This window comes from Hibiscus syriacus, unplaced genomic scaffold, assembly GCF_006381635.1.
Source record: "Hibiscus syriacus cultivar Baekdansim isolate YM2019G1 unplaced genomic scaffold, ASM638163v2 tig00111794_pilon, whole genome shotgun sequence".
Classification (NCBI taxonomy): Eukaryota; Viridiplantae; Streptophyta; class Magnoliopsida; order Malvales; family Malvaceae; genus Hibiscus; species Hibiscus syriacus.
In genome coordinates this window covers 939,468-951,529 of record NW_024063180.1, presented here as the reverse complement: position 1 = coordinate 951,529, position 12,062 = coordinate 939,468, and the positions used below count along the sequence as shown (strand labels likewise).

At 35.3% G+C, this 12,062-nt stretch overlaps 1 protein-coding gene across 3 annotated transcripts; it reads left to right on the top strand.

Moving 5' to 3' along the window:
- The first annotated feature begins 5,745 nt into the window (after window positions 1-5,745).
- On the top strand, window positions 5,746-9,293 carry LOC120170796 (phospho-N-acetylmuramoyl-pentapeptide-transferase homolog). Of its 3 annotated transcripts, XM_039178665.1 has the most exons (8): window positions 5,746-5,829; window positions 5,890-6,175; window positions 6,535-6,719; window positions 7,303-7,750; window positions 7,858-7,922; window positions 8,345-8,532; window positions 8,706-8,914; window positions 9,041-9,293. In XM_039178665.1, exons 2-8 carry the CDS (start codon window positions 5,927-5,929, stop codon window positions 9,221-9,223), a joined length of 1,527 nt encoding a protein of 508 aa, XP_039034596.1. In that variant the 5' UTR covers window positions 5,746-5,829; window positions 5,890-5,926; the 3' UTR covers window positions 9,224-9,293. The 3 variants fall into 3 exon arrangements, with proteins under 3 accessions (XP_039034596.1, XP_039034595.1, XP_039034597.1); XM_039178664.1 differs by lacking the exon at window positions 5,746-5,829 and having other exon boundaries at window positions 5,836-6,175; XM_039178666.1 differs by lacking the exon at window positions 5,746-5,829 and having other exon boundaries at window positions 6,047-6,175; window positions 6,575-6,719.
- The last annotated feature ends 2,769 nt before the right edge of the window (window positions 9,294-12,062 follow it).

The window sequence follows — 12,062 nt, the reverse complement described above, 5'->3', positions numbered from 1 at the left end:
TACAAATCAATTAAACAATCAAAAAATAATAATAAGAATTATTTCCTCATCAATTATTGAATCAACTTTTGCACCCATACATCCATTTCACGCAGCTCACTTCAGGATTAACCTGCAGAAACCAAACATTGAATCAACAACACTTTCTACACATCTAAAACCTACATACAGCAAATTATTGAATTCTAGCTACTTAACCAAACATTTTCAAACCAAAAAGAGTATATATGTTTAACAACACTTGTATTTGACTTAAAAATTATTTATGGGCACTTTCATAAAGCGGATGTAGGTAGGCAGCATCTCGCATATATCGTTCTAGCCATAAAATGCCAAAACCACAAGCCTACTGCACCTCTATCTATATCGGTGGGAGGTAGAAATTGTGTACTTCCTGTCGTCAAACGCTCCAAGCACATGCATACGAGAGGACCACAATCCCCTCTGGCTTCCTTCATTTGTTGTGACGCAGTCTCGTCTCTGATAACTGTAACATTGAACTTCTTTGGCTTCTTTTTTCTAGAATTAGTCTAATAATTAATTGCATCCAAGAATTTAGTCAAATGAGAGCTCCATCCCTTAATAATATCTCTCAAATCAGACAATGATATGTAATTTATCATGTTGTCATATACTATTGTCTTTAGGTATGGGAGCTGAAGCTCGACGAGAAGCCAATGAGTACATTCCAAAACAGGGATAAATACATGTATCGAAATGTAATAATTCAAATTGCGCACTTATTTATGAACACCTTTAAAATATTTAAACAAATAAATACTAACCTTATCGACCTCCCACCATGCAGGATAAAGTTTAGCTTGTCCATTAGCCAACACATATGATTCCTGTCGTTGATTCTTCAAGTGAACTACGTGAAAAGACGTCAGCATAATTGTATATCGCATTTTTTTTATATTTTTCTTCAATTTCCTTACAATTAGAAGACGTGTCACCCATGCATCAATATGCTGTTTTACAAAAAAAGACATATATTAGTGAATTACATAAATTTTAAAAAAAAAAATTAATCAAACTGAAATATAAGAAGAAATATAAGACTTACCCCCCCCCCATCGAAATAGTCGTTGTCTTCAACCCCTAATAATACACCCCATCAAGACCGTTCAATCAACAAATGCATATCATCGTTGAGTTTGTATATGTCAGTGTAACACCCTTGGCTCCGCTCATGTAGATAAAAATCAACTGCGGTCTTAGCCCAAAGGGTATTATCCAGAATTATTTCTGGTAGTTGTTTCCTCTCAACTTCTTTTGCCGGAATGGTACTGGCCGGTAACTTATACGAAAGCCAACAGTCATCCATCATGTCCGGCACGTGAGGGGCCTTCTCAATAATTCGATATATATTACGCCGTGTGAATCGGGCTCTAGAATGTTGGGAGGGACCTCTTCAACGATGAAAATGGCCTCTTGAACGGTGGGAGGGGACTCTTGAGGGATGATAGGGGCCTCTTGAACGATAGGGGAGGCCTCTTGAATGATGACAGGTGAGTCAGGCTTTTTCTTACGGATTCTTTGCACTATTGGGGTGAACGGAGACGTAATGGCACGTGCACACCGTCTGATGCGTGAACTCCGTCTTGCAAGAAAAACCCGACGTAGAGCATCCACCTTAGCGGGCCGCTAAAAATAAATTAATACATAAATCAGTAAATAAACAGACATGATATTAAACAGTGAAAACAAAGACAAATATATTTCAAACTTGCACGGTATTCACCCAAGTCATTATTATATCATTGTTCACAAAATGCATCAGATAGCATTCCAGAAGTAAGCACTTATATAAACATTTAAAAGGACAACATATAGGTTTAGTGCAGGTTCAATGACAACATAAAGAGTAGTAGTTTATTCTTGAAACTTAAATTTTCAACACTGTGAAGTTAGTATTTGTCTTTTGGTTGAAGTAATACAATTCATTCAAGTTTCAATTTGCAGAAGAATAATAGAATCTGAAACTTAAAATCGCAACGCGAAAATGACTATCGCAACGCGAAAATGACTATCGCAATGCGAATTTGACTATCGCAACGAGAGAATCGCAATGCGATTTTCATTTCGCATTGCGATTCTTTCATTGCGATAGTCAAATTCGCATTGCGATAGTCATTTTCGCATTGCGATAGTCATTTTCGCATTGCGATAGTCATTTTCGCGTTGCGATTTTGTTGTTGCGATTTTCATTTTGCATTGCGATTCTCTCGTTGCGATAGTCATTTTCGCGTTGCGATAGTCATTTTCGCATTGCGATAGTAAACTATTCTTCTTCTGCAAATTGAAACTTGAATGGATTGCATTACTTCAACCAAAAGATAACCAAAAACAAATACTAACTTCACAGGGTTAAAGAATAAACAGTTAAACAGTATTGGCAGCAACCGAATGAATTTACTAAGCAATCTAAGTGAAATTACGAGTAAATTTATCATCAAGTTAAATATGAAAAATATTAAACTTACCTCGTTGCGTAGAGTATGAACCTCGTTCTGCAACGATGCTACAACCTCACGTAGAGCTGTTACCTCACCACGTAAAGTATACACCTCAACACGCCATGCACCATTGTCATTGCGTAAAGTACCGACCTCCTCACGCAAGGCATTGACCTCATTACGTAGCTCCCCTAACTCATCCCGTGGAGGTGGAGGTGGAGAACAGGGAGATAAACGTCGTGGCATCTTTGCCGGTCGCCTATCATGAGGTGATGGTGGAGAAGAGGCTCGATGATGTGACAAAATAGGTGATGACTCTCGTTGTGGAGGTGTATATTCTGGTCGATCAGGTGATGGCTCTGGGTGAGGTGATGGCTCTCGAAGTGGTGGTTGCTCATCATCCGTGCCATCAAAAAAAGGCTTACTAGCTTGCCACCAATCAGTGGCAAGCTCAGCTTCCGTGGGTGTCAGCCTCTGTAATGGAGTGTTGGCCTCCTAACAATATAAAAGCACAAACAAAGTTAAACGTGTACTAGTAATAACTTGTTTATAAACATATGGTAGTATTTGTGTTAACTTACATTATTTATTGTAGTATACGGTAGTAAATCTTCCCATTGCTGCAAGGACCGTTTCCTCTTCCAGGAAATAGCCCTAGGAATATCATTAGAAGTTTTTAATTCATATGTCTGCATGGCGGGAAAGGCCTCAAATATCCAAATCTACAAACAATATAATAACAAACATTAGTAATTGTTAAAGAATTAATTATAATTTTGGAAACATTATATAAAAATTATTACCTTAAAGGCCCAAATAAAGCCCGACAAAGTGTATTTGGAACCATCGCCACACAAACTTTTACGATCATCAAAGGCAGACGACAACTTATTCCATGTAGCTTTCCATAGATACGAACCCCACGGAAACAGGTTCCATGCATTTAGGTCCTCTACCAATTTAATTAGATCATTAGGAATAGGCTGTCAGGCCTCTCTGCTTAAAAAGCCAGCTTGCAAAAGTATTAGAAGGCATACTCGGACAACATCGACGTCATCCATCCGAGTAAAACCATCTTTCTTATTCAATAATCTCGTCAAGTCTTCCACATGTAAATTCGACTTCTCCGTTGACAGCTCAGGAAAAACCCGGGAAAACCATGATAGGCGGGTAATATGTCTAGTGTACCGATCTACATCATCGTGTCCGAAGCGTAGACCGGTGATTAAGCAAAACTCCTCCCGCCCAAAACACGTATACGCCGGTGGAAAATCAAACCATATCTCTTCATCACAACGTTGTATAGTCTCTTGTAGATCGCTAGTCATGGTTTGAAGAAACAGATGGGTCAACATAGCATCTCCACCCGGATGTTGTACTTTTAGCCATGGCCCGAAGCACGTATCCTCAAATATTTTTCTTTGTGCAGGTGAAAGCTTCGACGCAATTGTTTTGGCCAGGCTTACTTTATTTCTTAAGGTCAATTGAGCCGAATAAAAGTTGTGCAAAAACAATAAATATACCAATTTAGATATACCAAAAATTACACTGTGAAGATATAACAAGAACAATAAACATAAAGAGTAGTAGTTTATTCTTCAAACTTAAATTTGCAACACTGTGAATTTAGTATTTGTCTTTGTTTTTTGGTTGAAGTAATGCAATTCATTCAAGTTTCAATTTGTAGAAGAAGAATAGTTTCTGAAACTTTAAATCGCAACACGAAAATGAAAATCGCAACACGAAAATGACTATCGCAACGCGAATTTGACTATTGCAACGCAAGAATCACAACGCGAAATGAAAATCGCAACGACAGAATCACATTGCGGTAGTCATTCTCGGTTTCAAATACTAAAATTGAAAGAAACTTGAATGGATTGCATTACTTCAACCAAACCACAAAACAAAGACAAATACTAACTTCACTGGGTTAAAGACTAAACAGTTTAGCAGTATTGAAAGCAATCGAATGAATATAATAAGCAATCTAAGTGAAATGGATAATCTATTATTGAAAACGCCAGTAAACTTATCATCAATTTCAATATGAAAAACCTAATAATAATGCAAAAATTTCAAAATAAAAATAATTAAAAACATTAACCCTCGGTGGTTGATTTGGTTGATTTTCCATTTCTGACCGTGAATGATTTCGCCGGAGATGGAGATTGATATCGCCGGAGATGGGGACTGATTTCGTCGGAGATGGGGACGGATGTTGCCTTAGAGAGTGAGAGATGGAGATGAGACTGAGTTGTGATTTAGGGTTTTAGGTTATGAGTTGCGATTACGAGATATAATGTGGACGGTTCAGTGTTCCGATATATTAATATATTCATGTTTGGAATTTGAAAAAAAAAATACGCGTTGGATAAGAATGGCGCTATGTAGATCGCATTGCGATAGTCAGATTCGCGTTGCGATTTACATATTCGCATTGCGATTTACGTATTCGTATTGCGAATTAGGAAAATCGCAACGCGAATTTGGAAAATCGCAATGCGATAGTCAGAATCGCGTTGCGAATCTGGAAACTGATTTGTGATACCGGAGATCGCGTTGCGAATTATCGATCGCATTACGATTTAGTTGGTCATTTTAGCAAATCTAAAAAAATTGATTAAAATTATATATTATAATACATTTTTTATCATTGAGGTTATTTTCTCATTACGTTATCTGTTAATCAACTAATTACTTTTACTCGATAGCGAATTTGGAAAATCGCAATGCGATAGTCAGAATCGCGTTGCGAATCTGGAAACTGATTTGTGATACCGGAGATCGCGTTGCGAATTATCGATCGCATTACGATTTAGTTGGTCATTTTAGCAAATCTAAAAAAATTGATTAAAATTATATATTATAATACATTTTTTATCATTGAGGTTATTTTCTCATTACGTTATCTGTTAATCAACTAATTACTTTTACTCGATAGCGAATTTGGAAAATCGCAATGCGATAGTCAGAATCGCGTTGCGAATCTGGAAACTGATTTGTGATACCGGAGATCGCGTTGCGAATTATCGATCGCATTACGATTTAGTTGGTCATTTTAGCAAATCTAAAAAAATTGATTAAAATCATATATTATAATACATTTTTTATCATTGAGGTTATTTTCTCATTACGTTATCTGTTAATCAACTAATTACTTTTACTCGATATGAATTATTTTAACTAAAATTAAAACATTGAATGTTGAAATACTCTAATGATAATTGGCCTCAGAAGTCACACGTAAGCAGCCCATTCATCCAATGCTCGGACAAGGTGAAGGTCCATAGATTCGAATGTCCCCTCGCGAATGGCGCGTCACTCTTAAACCCAGAGTCTCCACGTTACCGGTGTTTTCGAAGTTTTTTTTACAAGATGATCTGTTATTTATTTTTATATATTATTATTTTTCAACCACCATTTTGCAGTTAATTTTCTCGAATGGCCTCTGATCTCTCCATCAAATGGAACTTTCAGTCGTCACGCGATCTCATCCATCGTCTTTAAATCTACACCGTTTCTCTTCTTCTACGGGACTCGCTCGATCCCAAATACGACACGAATCCGTCGCCGTTTCATCTCCTCGGGTTCGCGTCGCTGCTTCTTCGAGCTTCTACTGTCCGATCAGGTTTCAGTTAAAATGGTCCAGAAATGTCCAGAAGCGAAGGCGACGATCAGGGTACGACGTCTTTAGAGCTAACGCCGCCGATGATGTTAGTAAATAAACATTACCTTGGTTTCTGAATCTAATAATTTTCCATTTTGCAATATGGTTTGTGGAAGGTTTAATTCTGTATCAGTCCCCAAACTATTTACTTTTTTTAAAATTTAGTCATATTTTATACTGCTAGGTGTTTGTTTTGATTAGATTTGAATGCGGGGCATTTCGATATTTACAATATTAATTTTATGAATTGGATAAACAGGCAGGGGAATCAAATTATTGATATTAAAATCAGAATGCCTAAATTTTGAATTTTCAAAGTGTACAGGGACCGAGAGCTTAATTTGATCTTTATGAAATGAATTTGTTAGTGTAATGATTGGTTTTTTTTTTGGGTTATTGTTTTAGGATCCGTTTGATGACTGGGCCATTGACGATACAATGGCAGGTTACATGCTTTCATCTGACGGGGAATACAGCGACGGGGATTTGGCATTAAATTCTTTGTCCGATGAGGATTTGCCTCTCGAAGAAGCGCTAGCCAAGGCTTCCCATCGGCTTGCTTCGCGTGGAAAAGGCATAAAAAGACACAGGCAAGATCTTTTACCAAGTTTCTGATGCTACAATTCTATAGGAGCTATCGTATTATGCATTTTATACAATGATCAAATTATTTTACGAATTAAAGAAGCAAAGTTGGCTTGAAGATACACATCTCGAAATCATCAAACTATGATACAATGACCAAGTCCATAGTGTTGATGGTTTGAGTAGAATCTTAAACTCCCCACGCACTGTTGATCGTTTTCTTCATTTCTTTTCTCTCTTTCCTTTAGACTATCATCGACTATTGTATGTTCCAAACTATAAATTTTATTCCAAAAGGTGAACTTCTGAAATTTTAGTAATGGACGAACTTGTAAAATTTTATGGGTGCGAAAACTCATTATCAATAGAAAATAAAGAAAATAATTAAAATATAATCCGTCCTTGAGTGCGGTTCTCGATCTGATGCATAGGGGGTGTACCGCGTAATATCATCATCTTCCTAATCAGACCATCAACGTATACACGATTGGACCATTTCTTATCCATGAACTTCATATTTGTAAGCTGTTTAGGTGCATTAAATATCCTTTTAGGCATTTATTGATGTATTGTCCAACTTAACTGCAGGATCTACCCTGGGTTGATTTTGAACTTGACTCTTATAGTCTTCGTGACAGTGGTTCTTTTAGTTGTGGATTGGTGTGGATGGAAAATTGTCAGGCTACCTTTGGCTCCATTCTACTTGACTTCCCCATTTTTTATATCTTTGATCTTAGCTTCATGTGCAAGCTACGTCGGTGTCCCATTGCTTAGGATCTTTAAGTTCCATGAAGTAGTTAGGAAAATAGGGCCTCCTAAATATATGAGAAAGAAAAGGACCCCAACAATGGGTGGACTATTTTTTGTACCAGTAGGTATAGCTGTTGCGAGATTCGCAACTGGTGTTTATTCCGTTGAAGTCGCTGCTACTGCAGCGGCAACCTTTGCATTTGCTGCAATTGGACTACTCGATGACGCCTTAAGTTTCAACAAGCGAAAGTGTGGTATGGATCCATGGTTAAGATTACTTTTGGAGGTATCCATTTTCTTCCTTCTATCTTTAGACATATATGCACCGTCCCAGTCGCCTTTGGAGTTCGTTTTATCATCATTGCACTGATATTGAATTGTTTTTCATTGCAGGCGGCTGTTGGGGTTTGGTTTTCATATTGGTTGGATACTACGAATTTGTCGACACCCTATGGCATGTATATCTTCTTGTTAACTATTCTGAATCACATTAATCTGGTAACTAACATCTATTTCTCAACTGAAAAAGGGGGCTGAACTAATTGAATACAAGTATGAAAGTTGAGATACTCATTTTAGTGAGGGAGGCTTATCATACAAGAGTTTTTAAGGGGAACTATAGCGCTTAGATGACTATCTATATGTGTGTGTCAGCTCATTCTTTCTTTCTTTTTATTGAATTATTTTTTAATTCTGGAAAACAATATAAAAATTACAGATTACCCTCTTTCTTGTCAGTATAAAGGGTCTTAAATGAATCCGTGATTGAGTAAATAAACCACCATTGCTTCAGTTCATGTTTTAGGCTATCCTTTGAAGACCATACTTCATATTATCTTCTATTCTGGAATTATTCTTTTGGTTTTCGCTTATTTTGCAGGAAAATGCTGGTTCCTCTGCCGCTCGGCCTTCAGTACTTGGGAAAATTATACCTATTGTTGACTCCACTTTGTTTCGTTTCCATGGGAAAGGGGGCTAACTTAGCAGATGGTCTTGATGGTCTCGTTGCTGGGACTGCTGCATCAGCTTTTATTGGAATGGCGATTGCAGTGCTTCCGATATGCCCAGGTTAGTATAGATTTCTTTGAACAAGCCATGTCGTTACATTTCTCGTCGACTCCACTTTGTTTCGCTTCCATCTTATCATATTAGCCGACTCCGCTTTTTACGAGCATTACCTTGCTCCGCCATGTTATGTAAAAGTCTTCAACACTTGATTGTTATTTCTCAATCTCAATCAGAACTTAGTATATTCGGGGCAACAATGGCCGGGGCCTGCATTGGTTTCCTTTTGCATAACCAGTACAAAGCAGCTGTAATCATGGGCGATACTGGGTCCTCGGCCCTCGGTGGCGCATTAGCTGCAATGGCTGCTTGTACCGGAATGTTCTTTCCCCTATTCATTGCATCTGGCTTCTTCGTTTTGGAAGTATCATCAGTTATTATGCAGGTATTCAATATGCATATCAGTTCAACTTTCCGACTTTGCATAACACATCGTTGTCGGCCGCAGCTAGCAACGAATGTCGATAACCGTGCCTGTTCCGGGGCATGATAACTGACTGTGTTTTCTCAGGTGCTATACTTTAAATACACAAAGCACAATGAGGGAAGTGGACGTCGGTTGTTTAAAATGGTACCTTTGCATCTTCATCTGGAATTATGTGGGCACAAAGAGACCACTATTGTCGCTGGTGCTTATGCTGTTTCCTGTGTGTTGGCTTTATTTGCTGCTTACATTGGCCTTAAATCGGCATAAGAGCTCTGCCTCTCATCATTTTAACCCCATCTTCAAAATTTTTGTTCCCCGTTATTTCTATATATTTAATTCATCACTCCCTTTATGTGATTTTTGTTCGAATATATTTTGTTATCTAATTGTATTTTGCAATATTTGATTAGATTATAATTATTTATATTCACAATAGCTTAACGGTGATTTATATTCAACTCATTAATTAACTAATTCAAATCGAATATAATAATCGAAGCTGCCTTTTAAAAGTCGACACTTTAAAATATCTTTTTTAAAACTCTTTATAAATTTATATAAAAATATTAAGAATAAAATTTATTTCTTTAAAGAAAATTTAAACCTACCATTAGTCTCGGCCCATAAAAAAAATATTATCAAATTTTCTAAAGTTAGACACATAATCAAAAAATTTTGGCTTCATGCTATAGAATATGGTGCTTTATCAAGTAAGTCGATCGCGAGTTGGGTAATACTTAATTCGTGCTCATTAAAAAATTTTGTTGCTCGACTCAACTTGTTGCTCGCTAAGCTCGTTAAGAAATTTTGTTACTCGACTTGTTTCTCATTAAGCTCGTTCGCTTCGTTGTTCGTTAGGCTCACCGAATTTTTTATTTTATTTTTTTAACTATAAGTAAAATTTACTAATACTATATATAAATTAATATAAACATAAATTAATAAATTTAACAAAAAAAATTATCTAAAGAGCAGATGAAACAGATTAAAAGTCTAAACATCAAAATAACAATCCATAAATACATTAAAATAATAATTAGGATTTGATTTTGGGTGTAGTAAAATAATAATTATTAATTAATAAATTAATATTTTTAATTATTTATTAGAAAATTAATAGATTAATAATTTATCATCTTTTTTATTATCTATTAACAAATTAATAATTTTTTGAATGAAATAAGATAACTACTAAAAAGTTAAAAAAAATTAACGAACTGCTTGCAAACTTATCGAGTCAAGTTAGACTTTGTTCGACTTAACTCGTTAAGGTTTCTAGTCGAATTAACTCGATTCGAACTTTTACCGATTTTAACTAAGTCGAGTTCGAGTTGTTCAACTCATTAATCACCCTTACTATAAAAATTCATTATAAGGGTCATCTTATACGTTTTTCTATTTTCGTATCTCATTTTATTCTTTTACTACTATATAAAGAATGTTTGTTGATACATATGTTATGTAAATTAAAATTCTCATGATCTTATTTATTTGGACCTTAAAATCTAAATTTCTAAAATTTTAATCTTAAATCCTAAAATATAAATTTTAGAATCTAAATATCTAAAATTTAAACCTTAAGAAACATGATAAAAAATAATTATAATTGTAACTTTTTAGAAAAAAATACGATTAATTATTGTATTTATGCTTCACTTTGGGCCGAAAGAAAATAATATAAGGGTTTTTTGGCCCATTAGGACATTCGAGTTTTATATTTAACCCATTAGGGCACTCGAGTTTTTATTTTGGGATTTACGGTATTTTTTATAATGTTCATGGAACTTATCACGTCAAAATGATGAGTTTTAATAAAAAAAATATTTTTTATTCAAACATGTTACCTAAAGGTGACAAGTTCTAACAAGAAATATAATGTTTTTATTATGTTCGGATTGTTGAAGCTCAATTTAAACAACCGAAAATAAGCCAAGATCGGTGAATTGGGAAAGGTGTGTTTAGGGAGTAAGGAGAAAGAAAAGATAGACAATTTTGTACAACGATTTATAGTGGTTCGACTTCTTAACTAAGTCTACCTCCACTACCTTAGCTCCTCACTAAAGATTTTCCAATCACTAATTTGTTCTTTCTTTTTAAAGGACAAAGAGATAACCTTTATAAAACTCCCTAGCTTTTCAAAGGCTCAACTAGAACCAAAAATTCCTTTACAAGGAAAAAGATGTAAACAAAGAAAACCTCTAAAAAGGAAGGTGTTTACAAATAATTAAAACTCACAAGAACGAAATATTTATAAGATAATAGAAATAAAAATTGTAAAGCTCTTCTCTTGTGTTTGATTGCTTGGATTGGTGTTCTAACCCTTCTTCAAGTGTCTTGAACTTGTATTTATATGTTGGAATGAGTTTGTGGTCGTTTCTAGTCGTTGTGGATGATTTGGAGCCGTTGGGGATGTTTTCTTTACAAAATAAAAATGCCCAGTATAGAGGATATCGGTACACCTATAGGGAGTATTGGTACTACTTTTGTTATTTTTAAATAAAACTATATGTTACTAGCCGTTAGGCCTGAAGGTATCTGTTGAGCTATATTTTTATATAACAAATTAAGTAAAAAATGTTTTTGGACTTGAATTGAATTTATTCAAAGTTTTCAAAAATAATTCAAAATCCATTTAACTTGGAATTGAGCACAAAATGTTTTTCTAGACAAGAAGTATCGATATTGTTCTTACAGTATCGATACCTCATGAACAGTACCAATATTGTTCATATGGTACTGATACCAAAGGTAAGGGAAGATGATATATTTTCTTTCAAAATCTTGACAATCGAAGAAGACAACGATCATTGAGGCTAAGAATCTAAAGTCTCTCACTCTTGATGAGCTTTTTGGTTCTCTTCTCACTCATGAGTTGATGGTGAAGGAAGAGGAAGAAGATGAAGAGAAGAAAAACAAGAAAAAGAAGGTGGTATGCATTGCCTTCAAATCCACCAATGAGATCTATCAAGATTCAAATGAAGAGGTGGATGAAGACGGTGATGAAGAAAATGATTTTTTCATAATTTTTAGTAATAAATTTTGGTCAAAATTGGTTTTTAAATGAATATGATATGTCTCTAACAAATTAATATCAAATTTTCAAATG